Below are 21,765 nucleotides of genomic sequence, written 5' to 3' on the forward strand. Positions count from 1 at the left end.
CCATCTTACTGGCGCTTTATTTCGGTGTTCATCGAACCCGCGTGGTACTGCGGAGTTTGCCAAAGGAGGATGTCGCATTATAGGAATAAAGGGAGGCTTTTTCTATGCTTGTGTGTGATAGCGGGGCTTTGGGAAAGAGCCGCTGCAATCACAATCGCACGTGGTGCATATCATATAGTTAAGAATGATATTAGCAAATGAGGTCGAATGTGGTACATGGCGAGAGCCGCCACTTCGATGGGTGCGGCCATGTTCATTGATGCACGTTGACGCAAAAATTTTGTGTCGAGTTTTGGTCGCTGCATTGTTTCAGTGAAATAGCATCGCCGACGCAAACGCAAAACCCTGTTTGCATCTCACGCATGCACAGTGGTGCTGACGCTCTTTTTTTTTTTTTTTCCGGCAGCAATATCTTAGCGGCCCCTATTCGAAAACTCCCTAATGTACATGGCATGACAAGAGTGTAATGCATGATGTCGTATTCAGTGCAGGCACATGTAACTCCATCGGTCTTGCCTTGCCCACAACCTATGACTGTCGCACTGCGTTGCACCCTGACTTAATAAACCCGCATTTGTTGACGATCTGTGTGGTGTCTTCTCTGCACCGTATCGACGAACCCGGCCGTAGTGCCCTTTGTGCGTCACGGTGTGGAGGAGCGTCACATCCTTTCTTGACCGTGCTTGCAGGGTAAACGTGGTGCAAACCCTACTCCGCAACATATAGACTATAGCAGAAGATTTGCATGATATATGGTAAGCACATGTGCATTGGAGTCTGCACCAAATGTACTTGCTGCTGCTCCAGATCAGTGTTTTGCCTGCACTAGGACCTGTGGCAATAAGTGAAAGGGCTGTTCCACCACTAAGTTCCTCTCGCACAAGTATTTGGTAGAGAGACAGCTGTGGCCTATGGCACACAGGTGCTTCAGGGTTCAAATGTTCAAAATGTTGTTTTTCTGTGTTTGAACAAAAATTTTTGATCAATTTCATCATTAGTATAATTTTAGGAAATGCTGCTCTGCTAACTTTCATAAGCAAATACAGTCGAACCTCGATATATCGAATAGCGTGGTGATCGCGAAATAGTTCGATATAGCCAGAATTAGATATTAAAATCGTGTAAAAAGCACATCAGAAACTTCTGCTAATCAGTGAACCAAGGGTGCGACTGGGGATCGTCGTTTGGAGCGCGCGATTTGCACTGTGCGCAATTGGCCTAGGCCGTGCCGACTGCGTCTGCTGGGAACGCGTGGTTGATTGCGCCGCACGAAATTAGCAATAGGCTGCGCCGACTTAGTCAGCCGCGCGAAGTTGGCGCGGTCTAGGCCAATCGCGTGCCTCGAACACCAATCGTTGTGCAGTAAATACTCGAAGCTTCACACAAAGTATTTAATTACCGTATTTACTAGCATAATAATCGGACCTTTTGTCAAGAAAATTGACGCAAATTCAGGTGTGCGATCATTATGCGGGTGAAATTTCCCGTGAAAAGAAAACAATTTTTTTTTCATCCCGCGTTTGCTGCGGGATGACAACAGGTCAACAAATAGGCGGCTGCTGCTGTATTTAGTGTCGGATGCCAAAACAAAAATGGCAACCGGTGGAGCAAGCCGAATGCGCCGAATGCGATTTTTTTTTCTTCTTGTGAGTACATTACGTGCATTGAAACAGTTTCTTCCGTATCAGTAATGAATAATATAGTTAATATTGGCAAGTTTGCGGCAATAATGTAGCCATGTCCACTTTGAGGCGACAGAAACAGATGGGCGCGCTTAGCTGCCAGTGACATAGAAACACATGGCGGGCATGCTGCAGAAACTGCGGCATTTGTCTTCACTACTATCTTAATACGGCACGTTTCCGCTAAGGGTGGGCAAATATTTTAGCTGTGTTACAAGCGTCGGCGTATGAGTAGGGTACACTATTAACGTATCAGTGTAAACGTGGCTACTCTCGATTTGTTGCGTGCCCACGAGTGCAGATGAGAAGAATCGAAAGGCACCTTTTTTGTTGTTGTTGACCACAACCATTATAAAGCCTACACATAATAAAGGCGAGTTTGGTTGTACCTCTTTTTGTCATGGAAGTGCGGAAAGTGATAAAAGGAATGAAATGGGGCATCTACTTAAGAATGTTTGGTGTGTGCAGACCGCTTGGTTTGTCTTGAAGAGTCGTTCGCATAGCATTCGACAGATGGTAAGCATGATCATTATTAGCTAGACTTGGCACATGACATATCGCTGCGGCAAGTTCGGGGTGCGATCATTACACGGGAAATTTAAAAAAAATTGAATTTTGATGACAAAATTCAGGGGTGTAATCATTATGCGAGTAAATATGGTATTTATTTGGCTGAAAGTACTGCATCAGTGTAGCCTGCTTCTTATTGGCAGCTGCGTGCTTAAACACGCAGTCCTCAGCATATTCTAAACGATCCACATGCGATAGGCCGGTGCCCTTTATTGCGTCACAGTAGCGGTGTAGAAGGGCCAAAGCAACTGCAGGACTACAGCCTCAGTTGAAGTCGGGAGTGGGGCAACATCAGCGCTTGTGGGATCAACCTCGGCAGCGTCTTCATTTGGCCGCTACTTCTGCTGTGATCTCTACGTCCGTCAATCAAAGCATTTTGAAACACTGTCAATAACAAAGTATTAAGTGGCGTCTGCCAAGGCGTCTATGAGCTAGCCCAGTGAGCGCGCTGTCGTGTGTCTTTGCGGATGCAAATCGCCAGTTCTCGTGAGGCGTGGCGGGCCCAGGGCGTGGCACCGAGGAGGAGTCAGTATGGCAAATGCAATGCGCCGTTGATGTCGTCGAACTAGCCAAGCCGCCGCGTGTGTATGCCACTACGTTCAAATAGCGCCCTTGGCGCGATCGATGTGTGCAGCTATAGTGCACAGCAGTCTGGAACGCCAATCGCACCACCGCTAATTTCGAGGGTCTTGCGGAAAAGCTCACTGCCTGTCCACAGAGCGCACGTAGTCTGGGATGGCGAAGTTCGATATATCCATTTTTCGTCCGACCCCATTCGAAGTAAAAAATTAAAATGCGTGCGATTTTCCAGGTGATACAGAAAGTGTTCGATATACACAATAATTTGATATATCCGTGTTCGATATATCAAGGTTTGACTGTACAAAACATCAGCCTTGGACCATACAGTTACCTTTAACTGACAGATTAACAAAATTGTTGACAGAGGTTTTTTAAGAAACATTTTTATGTTGCATTTAATATGTATTTATGCATCACATCATAAAGAAGTTATGAAGCAATAGAAAAATCCTAGGCTGAATCATTCATATTTTGCCTATTAAACAGTTAATCTCAAAGGAAGGAAGGAGAGGTCAGTGCAGTTCATGTTAACCTCTTCTCACATCGTGTATCATATATTATGGAACAATTTTAAGCATAATAAAACTGAAAGCAAGGAAGAAAGTCTGAACCAGAATGTCTCGGATGGCACAAATTTTGTCTGGGTCCGGTTGTACTCCGAAAGCGTCTACAAGATGGCCCGAAACCGTAATTTGGCAGCGGCCAAAACGGCGTTTCAATGAGTTGAGTTGAGCCTGGCCTTACAAAAAACATCAAGTATGGTAGAGAAACTTTCAGTGTGAATGTCAAATGTTGGTGAAAAGACAGTAACGTTGTCAGAGTATTACAGGCATGTGGACCATTTGAAATCCTGAAGCAAGGATTCTATCATAGGCTTAAATTTGGCCGGCACATTACATAATCCAAAGGGCGTAACTTTGAACTATAAAAGACCATTGGGTGTTATAAATGCAGTCTTTTCTTTGTCTATGCCATCGACAGCAATTTGCCAGTATCGAGATCGAAGGCCAATAAAGGAGTAGTAGCTGGCACCGTAGAGGCAGTGAAGGGTGTCTTTGATTTGGCAGCGGGTACATCTTTCTTAGTCGCGTTGTTCAGATGGTGGTAATCCACTCGGAAGCGTCATGCCCTGTCCTTCTTCATAGCTAACACTACCGGTGACACCCATGGACTCCAAAAGATGGCTAAATGATATTTTTATCAAGCATCTTGTTAACATGAGTTTGAATTACCTGGCATTCGGATGGAGGTACTCGATATGGTCTACAGTGAATAGAAGCAGCATCACCAGTATTAATACAATGCTTGGCAGCAAGCGTTTGGCCTAAGGGGCTATTGTGAAAGTCGAAAACATCCCTGTAGGAAGACAAAACACAGTAGAGGTCTTTGGCTTGTGTAGGTAAAAGATCCGTCACGGTAATTTTCTGAATCTTGGGATCAGCACAAAAAGCAGACTTTGGAAACCTGGTAGGCTCAGACGAAGCATCGGGTGAGAAAGCCACCACGTGATGGTCATACAAAGGCTGAAGTTAGGCGAGGTAAATTCCTTGAGGCACAGTTAGCCTGATTCGACGGAAGTTGACGACAGGAATGCAAGTCTGGTTGGCCGGGATAGTCAGAAATTGTGAGGTACAGTGAGATTATACTGCAGTGGAATGTTGGGCAGCTGAGTGATGAAATACTCTCCATCAGGAACGGGCAGGGAAGACAATTCAATATATGATAATTATTTGCGCGGCAGTCGAACGAAGCTGGTGGGACTTAAGCAGCTGAGGTTTCTATCGCAAGTATCGAGGCCTAGAATGAGGTTGCGCAGGCAATGGGCAATTGTGGTAAAAAGGACAGCGGTATGGCAGTTGTTGATGCTTACACGTGCTGTAGTACATATATCGATGACGGTAACAATATAGAGGTTTAGCTTGTCCGGCATTCGGGTAAATGCAGGCAGACAGGGGAAAAGGGGCAGAGGGGGCGGAGGCGTAAACGTGAGCAGCCTGCATGGTGCAGCAACCTGGTGGCACAGAGCTCAAAGAGACAAAGCGAGCTAACATTGTGTAACCAAGTGTATTCTACTTATCTGCTGGTGTAAATTTTTGGCAGTGGCGTAATTGTGTTGCTTCTGAAAATTTACGCCCTCAGCAAAGTAAAATAAACTTGGTTACTGCGATATTAGCTGTTTTTTTTTTGCTGTTTGAGCTCAGTGTCACCAGGCGGCTGCACCATGCAGGCTGCTCATGTTAACGCCGCCTCCACCCCAATGCCCCTTCCACCTGCGTTTACCCGACTGTTGCACAAGCTAAACCTCTTAATACTGCCATCCGTAATGTGGACGGTGCATGTAGTTGCAGGAGTAAGGAGCTTTTTCATTGGTTGTCTGAAGGCAGCGGTCATAATGGAGAGGTGTGCACCTGTGTCGATCAGTGCAGTGACAGCAGTGCCTTTGTCAACTTCAAAAAGGTTCTAGCTCGTGGGCAAAGCAAGCAGAGGATTTGAGGGCAAGGTCAACATTGCAGCTTCGCCTCCAGAAGCTGCAGTTACTAGTTTTTCGGCCATGTGTAGAGGGGCATGGACGGCAACGAGAAGCAATGGGCTGGGGCGAAGGAGACTGATGACGTCGGGATGACAGCGATTGCCCGTAGCGAAGATTCGCTGGTGCCCCGTCAGAGGCAGGACGATCATGGCGAGAAGCATAAGCAGTACTAGTCGGTGCAGAGGTGTGGAAATGGGCACTGTTGTATGTTGGAGGCGGTGTTCGCCATCGGTTGCGGCAATGATGAGCAATGTGGCCAATGTGGCACCAATGGAAATAGATGGGCTTGTCATCGGAGGTGCCCCATTCAGACAGGTTGCACGCTGCACGCTGGGTTCGTGGGTCGACGAGCACACGGAGTTGTGACCTATGTTTTCAAGTTCTTGTTGGATGGCAGCAATCGTGGCTGGTGATAGATCGGTGGGTGTCGCTGATTAGGATGGTGAATAAGTGGCCTCGAGCTTGCAGCAAACAACGCAAGTTACGTTGTCACATGGCATTGGCTGGCAGGGACGGTTCTCACAAGTCAACGTAGCAGCGGTGTTGGGCAGGCACACAATGTGGGGCGTGATACGATGGTTGTTAGCTTTTTTGAAGTGGTGACATTCTTTGATAGCGGTGTCAATAGTTGAAACGTTGCCGAAAACCAGCAAGTTGAAGGCATCATCTAGGATACCCTTTAATATATGGGCCACTTTGTCTGTGTCAAACATCTTGTCAGCTTTGTGGCAAAGAGCGAAAATGTCTTGTATGTATGAGACGTAGGGCTCTGTGGGATTCTGAGCACGCATTGCAAGTGCCTTTTTTTGCTGCGACTGTGTGCCCAAAAGGGTTGTCGAACAGGTCACTTAGTTTTTCTTTGGAAATGTCCCAGCTTTTTAATTCATCTTCGTGGGTTCGGTACCACAAGTCAAGGGTGCCAGCCAGGTAAAAAACGACATTAGCGAGCATGATGTTGGATCCCACTTGTTCTTAATGCTGACAAGTTCATAGAGGTTGACCCACTCTTCGACGTCGGTGCTGTCCAAGCCAGAGAACAGACCAGGGTCACAAGCGTGGGTAAACATTACGACTGGAGCAGTCCGATGAGTCGCAGCTGATGATGGTGGGGTCTCATCTCTGGGTGACGTTGTAGCGAGATCGATGTAGCGACTGCTGTGGAGTTCTGTGGTGAGGACAGGGATTACAAACCTCCACTAAAATGTTACGTGCAGAAAAGCACACACAAAAGAGACTATTTACACTGTATTTACAAGAGCAGCGCACCCAGAGACCACGATGGTAACCAGCTCATGCAAAGCCCAGATGCTCGTCTCCGTCTTCCTTCGCGACATGTCTCATAACCGCTTGTAGCGCAACAATATTAATTCGGAATCTGCCTTCTCTAGCAGTGAATTGCAGTCAAATGCCTCTACAGAGAATTGACCTGTATAACAAATGATTCATTAGGTCCCAGCCGAATTCCTACCTTTCATACATATTGTGAACACCTCTAGAAGGAAGACCAGTACAACAAATTTGCCTTTACAGCGAAGAAATATGGTGTCCCTGGCGGCTTATTCGTTGCTTTACAATAGATGATGCATAGCGAAGCTGCCACTAATCGGCGCTAGTGCTAATGGCAGTGCTTGACAAATGTGCCAATGCCAGAAATATCTGCTGCAGAAGTATAGACTATCAGATTTATTTGCTGCAGTGCCAAAGGAATCGCTCGACTTGTACGCTGCTTGCTGTAGCGCATCAGCGGGAGCAACGGCTGATGAATACATTGCAGTTGATGACAATGTGATGTTGTAATCATAATGGACGCCTTCAAAGCCATCTCTAGGGCGACAAGGATGCGAACATCAAAAGAATGCAGCAGTAATCAGTATCTTGTAAATGAACACAGAGTTTTGATGGCAAGGGAGGAGATGGCTGCCTTTGACAGAGAAATTGGTGACTTTCTTCACTAATTCTGTTTTGAATTCATGTTAAATAAAAGTTTTCTTTCATTGAACGGGCTTAGTATGCTCTATTGTGAGTGTACGGTGCACATCCTTTACAGCAAAGGGATTTGTGTCATGAAAAATTTGGAGCTCCTGAGAGCTTTGTTATACAGGTGTATGAATGTACAGTTTTTATTTTTATTTTTAACAGAATTTTAGGAAACACCTGTGGCATCTACGAGAAGAATGGGGTTAACCGAGAGGCCCTTTTCTTCTTGTTTATTACATAGCGAGAGTCTCGAATCCGGCTACATTGATGCCTTCAGGTAGCATGTGTGGGTTTATTGATCGGTTGCCTTCACCTAAAAAGATCACGTTCTCGTGACGCCTGCGACAGAAAGGATGTTCCACATCCGCCGCCAAGGTCTGTCAGTGATGGCGCTGGCTAACACTCCCAGGGTTCTACTAGGAAATATAACTACCCCAGAAAGTGGATGGGGAAATGGTGCCACAGTAGCTCAATTGGTGGAGCATCGTACGTGAAATGCGAAGGTTGTGGGATGGTTCCTCACCTGCGGCAAGTTTTTTCATCCACTTTCATCTCCATTAATTTATCGTTTCTTTATTCCATTTATTAAGCAGGAGTAATTTCCCCTATGTCGTCCTTGGTGTCAGTGTTTGTTGGCTTCTTATGCTGTGGCACCTATCAATTCTACTTCTAGGGCTGCGTTACTCACAGAGGCGGACTTTATTTACATAAGAAATTGAAATGATTTGGCTAAGTAAAAAAGTTTTGCTAATTAACTTTTAGACTAATAACATTATGGCACATGTAGCAATTATTGTCGCTGCTCACTCCGAAAGTCATACCCACTTGGAGCAAATTCTGAGGATGGCACCAGTTTCAAGACGTATTCCAAAAGTTAGCGACCAAACGCCTTGGTAATTTTTGAGGCTAAATGCATAAAAGCATTTTGCTAAGAAGAGGCAAGTGGAAGAGCAGTGCATTTTTACCTCTAGTTTGGCAACGCACTGGTGCTAGTTTCGAAAGATTCGTTCCAAGTAGATGTGCTTTGTGAAATCATTGGCTTCCATACGTATGCAGTAGGTAATTAACCATTAATGCAATTTTTCGGTCTATTCAATCTGCAACAAAGGTTCTGCCTTGCGCCCATGTATTTTATGGGTCCCAACTTCCATCATTAACATCTCAAAATTGGCCTTTGCCGGGTGATTCGAACTTGATTGGTCAGCTTCGCCCCAATACAGTGGTGTTATGCGGTGAAGCATATCATGAATGGAAAGAGGCTGCTGTCACGGAACATAGTACGCGTTTCTTAATTATACAGGCGCGCATGTGCCATCTCTATCCACAGTAAGAGCACCTAGATGCCTAATATGCATACTGGCAGACATTCAAAGCTGTTTCTGACGTTGCTGTGGCGATACGAGCCCTTGTTTCGCCCGCCATGCGTGTCTCGTATATGAGACCGTTAACGGGGCCTAGTACGCGTTTCCTAATTTTACGTGTGTGCATGCGCCACGCACCGAAAAGCAGGGAAAAACTGTCTGTGTTTTTGGAAAGTCAGTGAAAAGGAAGGTGGTATGATCAAAAAGCTTGGAAAGTCTACAGGACAATTAAAGCCAACGATAGAGTGGGGGTCTAAAAATTTGAAAGCTTGCCAGCAAACTTATTAGGCGTCTCTGTGCTCGTACTGTGACTGGAGACTGCGCATGTACGTGTGTAAATTAAGGAACATGTGCTATGTCCCGTAACAGTAACAGCTTTCCCATTTAGTATGCTTCGATGCATATCTGTATTGTGGCAAAGCTACCTTTAAAGGTAAATACTGCCAAGTGAATCAACGTGTTTTGGTGTTTTTTCTGCTTGTTGTTTGATTTGACTGCTGGATAATTTGACCAGTTTCACCTGTCCAGTCAGGATCTTATTAACAGAAGTTATCTGTATTGCAATATTTGCGCTAAAGTAATTACTTAAAATGTTGGTCAGTAAAATTTTGTCATTTGTCAATTACGCACTTTGTTTTCTAGTGTAAGTAATGTCCGCCTCTTGGAATAACGCAACACAATGAAACGCAATCTTTTGCAGAACACAGGGCAGCGCTCATCCTGTGTTCTTTCACCCCGTCTGTCGTTTTGGTTGTGCTGTTACCATTATGAATGCAGTGGGTAGATTTGTGCTATATGCCACAGGGGATTTTTAAAAATTGTATTCACATGAAAGAAAACCTGGTATATAGTGACTTTAACACCAGAAATAAATTGTTTTTTCTTTAGCTCTTTCATGCGCAGAAGCTTAGTTTGTAATTGTAAACATTTGGTAAGAAAATGCTGTTCTCACAACAAAAAGTTCATTTTCACTTTACGTTCAGACAAAGTGACGTGGTCACATGCACTAAGGGTCTAGCAGTCACTTTTGGTGGAGGCTAGCAAAACAGGACCTGTTTCCTAGCAGGCACAAGAGGACATTGGATGTCTTGCACATCCATGTTGTCCTGGAAGGTTGGGGTTTTGTACTGCAGACAATACACCTCCTTAACCCTTTCAGACGCTATGTACACAATCGTGTGCACCAAGATAGTGCAACAGCAAAAGCACTGATGAAAACAATCATGTTTAAAATGTGTCGCATATATCTTGAAACTCTTTAAGATTGCAATTGTGCTTCAATTTTGAATGTGTGCAAAATGTTTTAGCAAGATGAGTGAGAAGGTAGACTGTTTGGTGTTTTTTACTCGGTGTCAGTACGTTTTATGTTGCGGGTTCTCTTTTCATTGCTTTTCACAATGTCATGCACCAGGTATAATTTTCGAGTGGCTGCATAAGAACTTTTCAAGCTTTTTAAAACACGACTAGTTGATGTTCTCATATTTAATGTTGCTATAGTGAGGTTTCGTGCGGAGTCCACAATCTGTAAACTTGACCAAACTCGCTAAAGAATTAAAAATTCTTAATCTTTTCTGCAGCTTTACGCTTTCTATGATTCTGAAGCCCCCCCCCCTTCAGAAAAATAAGTGGTGAAAGTAAGTTTTCGAACAACAGGATAAAGTGGCATTTGAAAGGGTTAAAAAGGATATTTTCAGCTGATGCTGTTGCGAGGTTGAGGTATACATATTGTACTGTTTACATGGGGCTTTGATTTTATTAACTTGGCCACCACGCAGAGGGAGCTCCTGGAAAGAGCACAGCTCACTGATGTGATGTAGTTGGCGCATACAATTTGCACCACTGCGGAGTGTAGGCATTTTTCTCAGACCATCTGTCACGAGGACAGCTTCAAGAAAAGGCCACCACCTTTATTAACATGACAAACTGTAATAATGAAGTCTAGCACTTCATTACATGCACAATATGAACTTCCCATATATAAGATATGTTATCCCATGCTCTCAACCTAGTAAGGACAAAACTTAATTTTATTTCCATGGAAGAGTTTTGGTTCAGTGTCTATTACATCATGGAGGTCATTGCGGTCGGGAAGAAATATTGCCACACGTGACATTGGAATCCGAAGGCACTGTGCTACCCCTCTTGAAGTAGTGCAAGCTTGAAAGAGCATGCCATTTCAAAGTCAACAGGCTATGCTGTTTTTATTTAGAAAGACCTTCGGGTAGTTCTGTGAGGCAAGCATTAATTGCTGTATGTGTGGTACAGCATGCAGTTTATGGTTGTTTTGTGAAAGAGAGCCAAGGTTTGTGTTCTCACACAAGAACAAATTTGTTGGCGAAATATATAATGTTTTTCTGATCTTTACTCATTCTTAGCACTATGTGTAGTGATAAATAGGTCAGAAAAAAAATGCCAGCAATGTTTGGGATGAAGATAGCATGGCCTGTCATGTTCCAAGAGCTAATAACAACAAATGACTTTTGGAGGAAGAGGAACAAGATTTTCTTTCAGCTTGCGTGATGCTCCTAAGCAAGATGCAAAGCAAAAATTTGTTAAGCACGAGGTTCCAGGATCAAATACCAGCTGCGGTGGCCATATTTCGATGGGGATGAAATGCCGATCCGCCCCTGGCCCATAAATTGGGGGCATGTTAAAGGTACCCTGTTGGTCAAAATTAATATGGAGTCCCCCACTAGGGCATGTTTCATAATCGAATCATGGTTGCGGCACGTAAAACCCCAGAAGTTCAATTGATTTCAAAGCAGAAATTTACATAAAAACTAAGTGATGTGGTTTAAATTTTGAGTCTGTCGGTTGGTCAGTCAATGATGACCTCATCAGGTTTTAGATATACTTGTAGCACCAGCTGGAGGTGTAAAGAATACATTCCATTAAAAGCAGTGTTTCAAGTGTTGTGAATGGTGCTGATATTTTTTGGTAATTTTCTGCAATAGAAATGTTATTGTTCATGGTCATAAAATTGTAACTGCATGGTGCATATATGGTACGTGACCAATATGGCTCATAAGATCGCAACCAAGTGTTTCTTTCAAAAAGTCAGGTTTGTTTCGACATATCTGACCTAAACAAAGGCCTGTGTAAATTTTTCACAAGCAAATAAGACATTCGTGCAGTTAAGGGTTAACATCATCTTTGAACAACTTCTGAGATCCATTGTGGACCTCAAAAGGCCATAATGCCAGGCTTAGCTACTTGGTGGCTTAGATTATGGTAGAATCTCATTGATACGATTCTGCATATGTTTTTGGGAATAAGTTTTTTTTTTTTGCTTTTCCCAGCCAGCATCTCATAGGCTCGAGCAGTGTATTTTCATACGGTTATTGTGATTGCGTTTTCACCTGAAATTAGATAATATTGTCATAGTCGGTAATGTGGGAAGAAGAGGATGCTGATGGTGGCCTTGGAGACGACGAAGAAGAGTTTAGTTTTGTCGCTGCTCTACGCTTGTTGGCTCAGCCATTAACCCTTTCGCTGTCACGGACGTACCGGTACGTCATCGCGCTTCCCCCCCACAGTGTCACTGACGTACCGGTACGTTCTCTATCGTGCGTTCAAAATTTCCCGCCTGAGCGCAAAGCTGGCGCTCCTAAACTGGCCACGCCATCTGTTGACTCTTTCTACAAGTTCGTATATTCGCCTCGACCTATGTTAATCCCTGTATTGAAGAGTACGGTGCGACTGCCACTCCCCACTTTCTCTTTGCTGAGTGGCGCGGTGGCTCCGCGTTCGCTGGATCATGCGTCGCGCGCGTGTGGTTATGGGTTCAAGGGTTGTTCTGCCCTCTCCGCTGGTTTGAAGGTTTTTGTTTTTCTTCTGTTGGTGTGCCTGCTACGGCGCGTCAAGTTCAGGCGCACGTGCCGTTGCCTCTCCGAAAAGAGTGACTCGATTGCTGCTTTCGCTCTCTCGCCGCACCCTCGCTTCCAACTTGCAGCAGTAAACGTAAAGCCCTTCGAACTTTGTTTAGCCTTTTTCCATCTCCCTCTGTCTTCTTGATCACGCAACGTCCCATTTATCTCCGTTGTGCGGGCGACTGAAAGCGCATCCTCCCTGCGCGCGGTTACTTCGTCTGCTCATTGGAGCGGTGGCTAAATTCCGATTCAGAATACGAGCCGAGCTCGGATTCGGACTCGGACAGAATCGTATGCGAGGAAGAGGGTTCCGCATCGTCAGATTCGGATGTTGAACAAATTTTATAGTCAGGCTGATGATGATGATGATGTTGACTAACAACAGCTGCAGAACACTTAAATGTGCATATTGCATTGACTATCTTATTTGTATACCAATCATAATCAAAAATAAATTGCTATGTTCATTCCCTGTTATGCCCGTTCCCTGAAACCAAGCCGACACTGGGGGTGCGTCACGGCCAGAAAGGTCCGACAGCGAAAGGGTTAAAAGCCATCTGTGAATAGACGCACGCTTCTTCCTTCCCGTAACATCATTGGTGGATGTGCTGGGTAATCACTTGCGCAAGACGGAGCTCCGCAGTGGACATAACCTGGCCGCTATGTCATCCGAAGGAGAAAGTTCAACCACGACCCCGTCGTCGCCACTGACGGTCATCCTGGCCCAGCCTCGCACCCCTGGCATGTTTTCCGGGATTGACAATGTTAACGTCGATGACTGGTTGCGGAACTACAAACAGGTCAGCGCACACAACAGGTGGGATAACACGCTTATGCTGGCTAATATAATATTCTACCTCAAGAAAACCGCGCGAGTCCGGTTCGAAACACACGAAGAAGAGATTACAAGTTGGGACCAGTGCAAACAGAAGCTTAGAGATTTGTTCGGCAAGCCTGTCGGCTGCCAACGTGCTGCGAAGGACCACCTTGGGACCCGTGCACAGACGTCCACTGAATCTTACGTGGCGTATATCCAGGATGTCCTCGCTCTTTGCCGCAAAGTGGATAACAATATGGCAGAGGCAGACAAGGTCAGCCACGTTTTAAAAGGCATCGTGGACGATGTGTTTAACCTGCTTGTTTACAAGAACATAACAACGGTCAATGAGATCATTAACGAATGTCGCCGCTTTTAAGACGCGAAGAGTCGCCACATAGTTCAACAGTTTGCCCAATACCGCAGCTTCATCGACGTGTGAAGACATTTGTCCATCGCATGAGCCCATTTCCTGCGAGAACGTTGTACGTATCTTTCGGCGAGAAATGGAAGCAGCGCCTCCTGCCACGCCAGTGACGCAGTGCTTTGACAATTCCCGGCTGCTTGTGTGTGTTATCCAGTCGGTCATTCGCCGAGAACTTGCCAATGTGGGTCTTCCGTCCATCTGCTTCACCAGCCGTCCTGACTTTGCTATGTCTGCTGCGTCTGCCCCTGTTCACCGGAGCCAATACGGTCCATATCCGAGCTATTGCAACCCGGCTGTGTGGCACACACATGACGATAGACCCATCTGCTTTTAGTGTGGACGTGTGGGCCACATCTCTCGCCGCTGTCGAAGTTCCTGGCCAGCCCACTCTCGACCAAGCTTTCCCGCCTACCGCCGCTCCCCACTGAATCCTCGCCCGCCATCACTCTCCACTGAGGTTGAAGACGCACCTGACAACGCTCGAGCCACCGCGGCTAGTTGCTCGCCATCACTACATAGTCGCCGCTCCCATTCGCCTTAGCTGCGTCGCCCTCCATCCCCAGCTTACCGTCGCTGCTCTCCGACAGGAAACTGGGGCAGCTCCTGGAGGTGATGCTGCTCTAGAACCCCGGCCTGAAATTCCTCTGCTGACCCTGCCTACTGATCGGAACCTTCTGGACGTGGACGTGGATGGTTTGCCCGTTACAGCACTCATCGACACTGGAGCCCAAATTTCCATCATGAGTGCGGAGCTTCGAACGCGCTTGAAGGAAGTACTTACTCCTGCTCCGACTTGACTGCTCCAGGTCGCCGACGGTGGAACTCTGGCTGTGCTTGGAATGTGTGCTGCTCGTGTCAGTGTTGCTGGTCGCCACACGTCCGTTTTGTTTAGTGTGCTCGAACATTGCCCTCCCAATGTGATCCTCGGGCTCGACATTTTGGCCGCCCATTCTGCTCTGATTGACTGTTCAGCCAGTGTTGTACAACTTGACCTACCCCTACCTGTTCCCATTGACTTTCCTGCTCAAGCTCCAACTCAGCTTTGTGTGCGGATTTTATTTGCCTGCCATCTCTAGCAGCAACCGGCATCCCTGTTTTAGCCTGCCCACCTGTACCTGATGGAGACTATGTCCTTACTCCCGCGACTTCGGTCCTGCTTTCCCACAATGTCTCCTTCCCAGACACCATTGTTTCTATTGCCAACTATCAGACATGTCTTCCCATCCTAAATTTTGGACAGTGCCCACAAGTACTTCCTTGAGGCATGTCTCTTGCCACGTTGTCACTGTTGCATGAGTGCCACATTTCCGCTCTATCTGTTGCGTCGCCTTCGACCAATGCCCATTCTGCGCCTTCTGCATCTGCCCCGACTGACGATTTTACAAAGATGATTGCACCGGACCTCGCAACCCAACAAGCCGTAGAGCTCCATGGCCTCTTCGAGTCCTACTCCAACATTTTTTACCTGAACAATCGCCCTTTGTATCAAACTATGGTCGTGAAGCATCGTATAAATACTGGCCATGCAGCACCTGTTCGCCGACACCCATACTGGGTGTTGCCCTCTCAGCGACAAGTTATCCAGGGTGAGGTTGACAAGATGCTTGCCAAAGGGATTATTGAACACTCTTTCAGCCTGTGGGCTTCCCCTGGTGTTCTCGTCAAAAAGGATAACAGCTGGCGATTCTGCATTGACTATTGTCATCTAAACACGGTCATCAAGAAAGATGTATATCCACTTCCCCGCATTGATGATGCTCTGGATTGTCTCCATGGTGCCACTCATTTTTCATCTATAGACCTTCGCTCTAGATATTGGCAAATTGCCGTGGATGGAATGGACCGGGAAAAGACCGCATTTGTCACACCAGACGGCCTATATCAGTTCCGGGTAATGCCTCTTGGCTTGTGTAATGCCCCGGCGACCTTTGAACAGATGATGGACATGCTCTTGCGTGGTTTGAAGTGGTTCATCTGTTTGTGCTACTTGGATGACGTCATCGTATTCTCTTCAACTTTTGCGACTCATCTTAAAAGACTTTCATCTGTTCTTTGTTTTTCGCACCGCTGGCTTGCAGCTCAACTCGTCCAAGTGCCACTTCGGTCACTGCCAAATAACCATGCTCGGACATCTCGTCGATTCGTCAGGCATTCGCCCCGACCCCGCTAAAGTTCATGCTGTGCAGAATTTCCCCGTACCAACTTGTGCCAAAGATGTTCGCAGCTTTATTGGCCTTTGCTCTTACTCCCGCAGGTTTGTGGAAAATTTCGCCCATGTTGCCCGTCCCCTGACTGACCTTCTGAAGAAAGACGTTCCTTTCTGTTGGGGCTCTGAACAAGCGTCTGCTTTCTCGCAGCTCATCTTGCTGCTCACCACACCTCCTGTTCTCGCCCATTTTGACGCCTCTGCTCCGACAGAAATCCACACTGACGCCAGTGGCTACGGCATCGGCGCAGTTTTAGCTCAATGCCAATGTGGGCACAATCGCGTAATTGCCTACGCCAGCCGCCTCCCCTCTCCCGCTGAGCGCAATTACTCGATTACTGAGCATGAGTGTCTCGCCCTCATTTGGGTGGTGGGCAAGTTCTGACCCTACATATATGGTCGACCATTTACAGTTACAGCCGATCACCATGCCCTTTGTTGGCTTTCCTCTCTCAAGGATCCCGCAGGACGCCTCGGTCGCTGGGCCCTACGGCTGCAGGAAAAGACATACACTGTGGTCTATAAGTCGGGTCGTCTACATCAGGACGCCGACTGCCTGTCTTGTCATCCCGTCGATGTACCAGACGGTTTAGTGGATGTCGCAGCGATCTGCGTTCTTTCACTCTCTGGCTTGCAAGACATTGGCGCTGAACAACGACGCGATGAATCGTTACGGCCCATTATCGAACGCCTGCTCTCTGATCCGTCTGACCCATCCCATCACATGTTTGTGCTACAAAATGGCATCCTGTATCGCCGCAACATGCACTTCGACGGGCCCGAGCTCCTAACCGTCATTCCGTCTCATCTTCGACAGATTGTAGTGCAACTGCACGATGTTCCCACCGCTGGACACCTTGGCGTCAGGCTGACCTATGACCGAATTCGGCGACGGTTTTTCTGGTCCCGTCTCAACCGCTCCGTCCGGCACTATGTTGCTGCGTGCGAGTTGTGTCAACGCCGGAAAAGATCAGCTGTGCCTCCTGCTGGTCTGCTGCAGCCTTTGGATATACCGACCGACCCTTTTTTTCCCGTTGGCGTTGATCTTCCCGAACCATTCCCTATATCAAATGACGGAAATAGGTGGATTGCCGTCGCTACGGATTATACAACTCCCTATGCCATTACTAGGGCCCTACCGACCAGCTGCACTGCAGACGTCGCTGATTTCTTGCTTCACAACGTTATCTTACACCACGGTGCACCTCATCAACTTCTCACCGATCGCGGAAAATACTTTCATGCCAAAGTCGACCTCCTTCGATCATGTGCTACTAAACACAAACTTACTACCGCTTACCATCCTCAAACTAACGGTCTTACTGAACGCCTGAGCCTCACATTAACTGACATGCTAGCAATGTATGTTTCCTCCGATCATCGTGACTGGGACACTGCTCTACCATTTGTTACGTACGTCTACAATTCCTCGCGCCACGACACAGTTGGCTATTCACCCTTCTATCTCCTCTTTGGCCGTGAGCCGACTTTGCCTTTTGAGACTCTCCTTTCGACTACACTCGGCTTGCCAACAGAGTACACTCGGGATGTCATAGCCATAGTGACCCAAGCATGCCAGATTGCCCGCATTCGTCTTTCTGCTTCACAGACACACCAGAAGTGCCGTTACGACCAGCGCCATCACGACGTAGACTACGAACCAGGTGCTCTTGTGCTAGTTTGGTATCCAACTCGGCGGGTTGGTCTTTCGGAGAAATTCCTCTCGCGATACTGTGGCCCTTACCGCATCCTTCGCCAGGTGACTCCTGTCACATATGAAGTGTCTCTGCTGGATGCCACAGTGCCTTCACCTCTCTCTGGCATCATCCACGTCAGCCGTCTCAAACCTTACCCTTCTCAGACCGATGAGCCGCACCAATAAGGTGATTTTTCCGACGGGGGTGATGTCACAGTCGGTAATGTGGGAAGAAGAGGATGCTGATGGTGGTCTTGGAGATGAAGAAGAGTTTAGTTTTGTCGCTGCTCTATGCTTGTTGGCTCAGCCATTAAAAGCCATCTATGAATAGACGCACGCTTCTTCCTTCCCATAACAATATGACTGCAGAAGTGGGCTTTTACTGGTTTTTCTAAAGCTCATAGCTTTATATTCTAGTGTACTAGCTTAAATAACATTCCAATGACCCAAGAATAATTTAAGTCCAAGTCACACTGGAGTAAAAACTCATGCGGTGCACTACTGGTGGTATAATGCTGTTATGGCAGTCCGGCCACACCAACTGGTGGTGCGCCACTGCTCAGTTGAGGGTGGAAACAGCAGCTTCAGCAGCAGAATAATTTTTTGAGGTCTATAAGAAGAAGAAAGTTCAGTGCAAGCTGACAAGCTATTTCAACGTTGCTGAATAAAATTGTGTTGGGTGTGGTTCACGTCGGGTTGAGTGATGCTGCTTCGCATAACATGTTATGCGGAGCATTATCACTTAACACCACATGAACCTACGCTATTGAGTTTGTCACCGAGTACATCTATTTTCATACTTAGCAGGATCTCGCAGGTGCTCTTGGGTCAAAGAAACGACAACACAGTAGTGCAAACAATCAAAAGGGCATTTATTGCACCTTTTATTAGTGTAATGCCTGTTAGCTGAATTGCTACGTTCAGAACATGCCAATGGACGCACAACAGATTCAGGACGTCAGACTCCACGTGACTGAATAGCAAGTGAACATGTTCGCCCCCATTCTGGACACCAACACCTAATCGTTTGCATGTACGGTCGCACAAATGGTGGCGGGTTCGAACGATCGTGTTCGTCCATTCCAATATTGTGCTCCTAAGCCTCTCACAGGGCAATCCCGCGAACTGTGGGCGAACGCGCGAAAGATCTACGTAGCTCACAGACCCCAAGCCAAAGAGAAAAAGCCTACTCACTTTTTTGCCCGAGTAATCTCGCCGTTAGGTGGTGTTAGCAGTGCAACACTCGCGCTGTCTCTTGTAATATGGTGCAACCACACCGACCGCCGCCAGTGCTTAGCTACACGGAGAAGCTGGATTATCGAAGACGTGAGAGCCATGCTAGGAAAATAACACCAGGGGGTGCGTGATAGTCGAGTATCCCCACAACTTTTTGAAGCTTGCTTCGGATAATCCGAGTTTCACATGATATATTTTATTTTCCGGTTCCTGTCAAGATCGTATCAGTGAGATTCTACTGTATTTTGAATTTATATACGAAGTATTAAAAAGGTAAATGAAGGTGTTTGTCCAATTATTATTCAATTTATAACTTGAAATTTGAAAATTTTTACATTGCTAATTTTTTGGCAATACTGCAGCGTCATGAAATCAATTGGCAAAATGAGACTAAAGATTTCTAAAAGTATATGTAGAGAATTAAGAACCCTCCCTGCAATGCACAGAAAGTACTGTCTTTGAGGTTGGGGAATTGTAATGCGTACATAATTTGATGTTTTTATCACAGAATGTTGAGAAAAGATGGAGTCCTCACTAAGAAGGAACACAAGCCTCCCACAATTGGGTGGTTGCTTTATGTTACCGAATAATACCAAAGCTAATGCTAGTGTCATAGAACTTGATACGATATGGTCTAACATTGATCCAAATAGTCTGTGTGCTGTTTCACTACTATTGGCAACTGCATTATAAAATCATGTTGTTCAATGCATTGCCCTTGTTGAACCTTGTCTACTGACAGTTTATCTCGCAGCGTTCTTGTACTAAAAAATTTATTTGTTCACATTCTCTATTGAGATTCTGCCAGTCCTCGTATGATAATGAAATAACTTGCCTTTAGTTTTTTAGTTTTTAGGCAAGCTGCCAACACCATTGCAGGGCAATTTGTGGAAAGTATTACTATTTCTATGCTTTTTCACAGGGCAGTTTTTGCTACAGTCTGCATGGTCCAGTGAGCAAGTGGCATCTTTTAAGGCTGAAGCAGCTGGATCAATCAAAACTGCTGGAGCTACCAGAACTGCAGAAGTATCTGAAGATACTCCTGCTCGGCTAACTGAAGCCACCCAAGCTACTGAAACTGCCCGAACTACGGAAACGGCCCGAGTGACTGACACAGTCCAAGCAACCGATGCAGCCCGGGCAACCGACACAGCTCGGGAAACTGAAGCCACCCTAGCAACCGGCACAGCCTGGGCGACCGACACAGCCTGGGCGACCGACACAGCCTGGGCGACCAACACAGCCCAAGCAACCGATGCAGCCCAAGCAACCGATGCAGCCCAAGCAACCGATGCAGCCCAAGCAACTGGCACAGCCTGGGCAACTGGCACAGCCTGGGCAACTGACACAGCCCAAGCGACCAACACAGCCCAAGTGACTGAAACAGCCCAGGAGACAAGAAGGGTTCCACTAACCAGTACTCTCTGGGAAATGTATGGTATTGATGTATATAAAAATTCGGAAATGGCCAAATATGCAGAAACAGCTGAAAGCACCGATTCTGATGAACTGGATAAAATAATTGTGGAAGCATTGACTTCTTCAAAGCCTACAATTGGACGGGTAACAAGCCCCCCACTTATTATGTCCAACAACCCATATCCCCAACCAGACAAACTGGAAGTGAACAAACACTATGTTGTATATGTGTCGCAAATATATAATGCACACCACTTCTACATCCAAAGGAAAGGCACGGATGCCTCTGTTCGTTTGGAAGTACTCATGAACAAGCTGGAGTGGGTGAGTTTAAAATTTTTGTGCTTTTAACGGAGGAGGCTCCTAGCTTTATACATGGGGATGGAGAAATTATTTTTCTTGGCAACCACTGCATTGATTCTGATGAGGCTTGTTGCACTCTAAAGGAAACAAGAATCTTGTGACTCTGAGAAGCAGATTTTCATTTAGACCGTCCATATTTTAATAAAAATAGTTGAAAATTGCAAGATAGCGAAAGAAACTTGGTATCAAGTTTACAACTGTGTAAACGGCACCTAAAGTGGGCAAGATTGATGTGTTATATACTTCTTTCGATAGTACAATTTGAGACGTATTCCTCTAGAGTGGTCAAGCAGCCAGCTACAGACCGCGCAAGCATCACCTTGCAATAGCCGCTGGGTTCAAGATATGTTTGATACGTGAGCCAAGAGTGTGCATGCGGCATGGCCTCTCGTGACCTTTTCTTGTGGCTTGGACTCTACCTTCTTTGAGAACTTTATATCTGAAAAAGGAGCCTATAAGCACTCGTTGCAGTGAACTGCCAAGTGGCCATCATACCCAATTTTCACATTGTTTTGGTAGCGCATGACTCTGTCACTGAAACGTTGTCCTGTCTCTCTTATGAAAACCTTAATTCTACAACTTAGCAAAATTTTGTATACTGATTGTGATATGCAGCTGGTGATTTTTGTGGTTGATGAAACATGTCAGCCATTTTTCATTACACATTCTGGAGATGGATTTGCACAAGGCTCACCCTACGAGCAACGGTCAGGAAGGTCACGACGCTCCTCCACTCTGCAATGCACAAAGGCGCTACGGCAGGGTTCGTCGACTTTCCGACACGGCGCAGAGAAGGCTCCAGAGTCAGATAGCCAACAAACGCGGGTTTATTCGCCCAAGATACAGCACAGAGCTACAGTCACAGCGCTTACGGGCAAAGGCACCGCAAGGCCGATCGAGTACACGCCCACACAGCGCTTGGGCTAACTGGTAAGCGGTCCACGAAGCGTGAGAACGAGGAGTTACGGGAGCAAAGGCCCCATGTAGCGAACATGTTGTGGGCCTGTGAGCATCTGTCGTGGCGATAAAG

At 46.4% G+C, this 21,765-nt stretch overlaps 1 protein-coding gene across 3 annotated transcripts in view; it reads left to right on the forward strand.

The window, feature by feature from the left end:
- The window catches only part of LOC126547037 (uncharacterized), a 199,023-nt gene that overhangs the window by 59,105 nt on the left and 118,153 nt on the right, over positions 1-21,765 (forward strand). For all 3 annotated transcript variants that reach the window (XM_050194864.3, XM_055062941.2, XM_055062942.2), the window contains one exon: positions 19,876-20,696. In XM_050194864.3, coding sequence (XP_050050821.2) covers positions 19,876-20,696 — 821 coding nt within the window. The remainder of the gene's footprint in view (positions 1-19,875; positions 20,697-21,765) is intronic.

The sequence above is a fragment of the Dermacentor andersoni genome, chromosome 1, assembly GCF_023375885.2.
Source record: "Dermacentor andersoni chromosome 1, qqDerAnde1_hic_scaffold, whole genome shotgun sequence".
Classification (NCBI taxonomy): Eukaryota; Metazoa; Arthropoda; class Arachnida; order Ixodida; family Ixodidae; genus Dermacentor; species Dermacentor andersoni.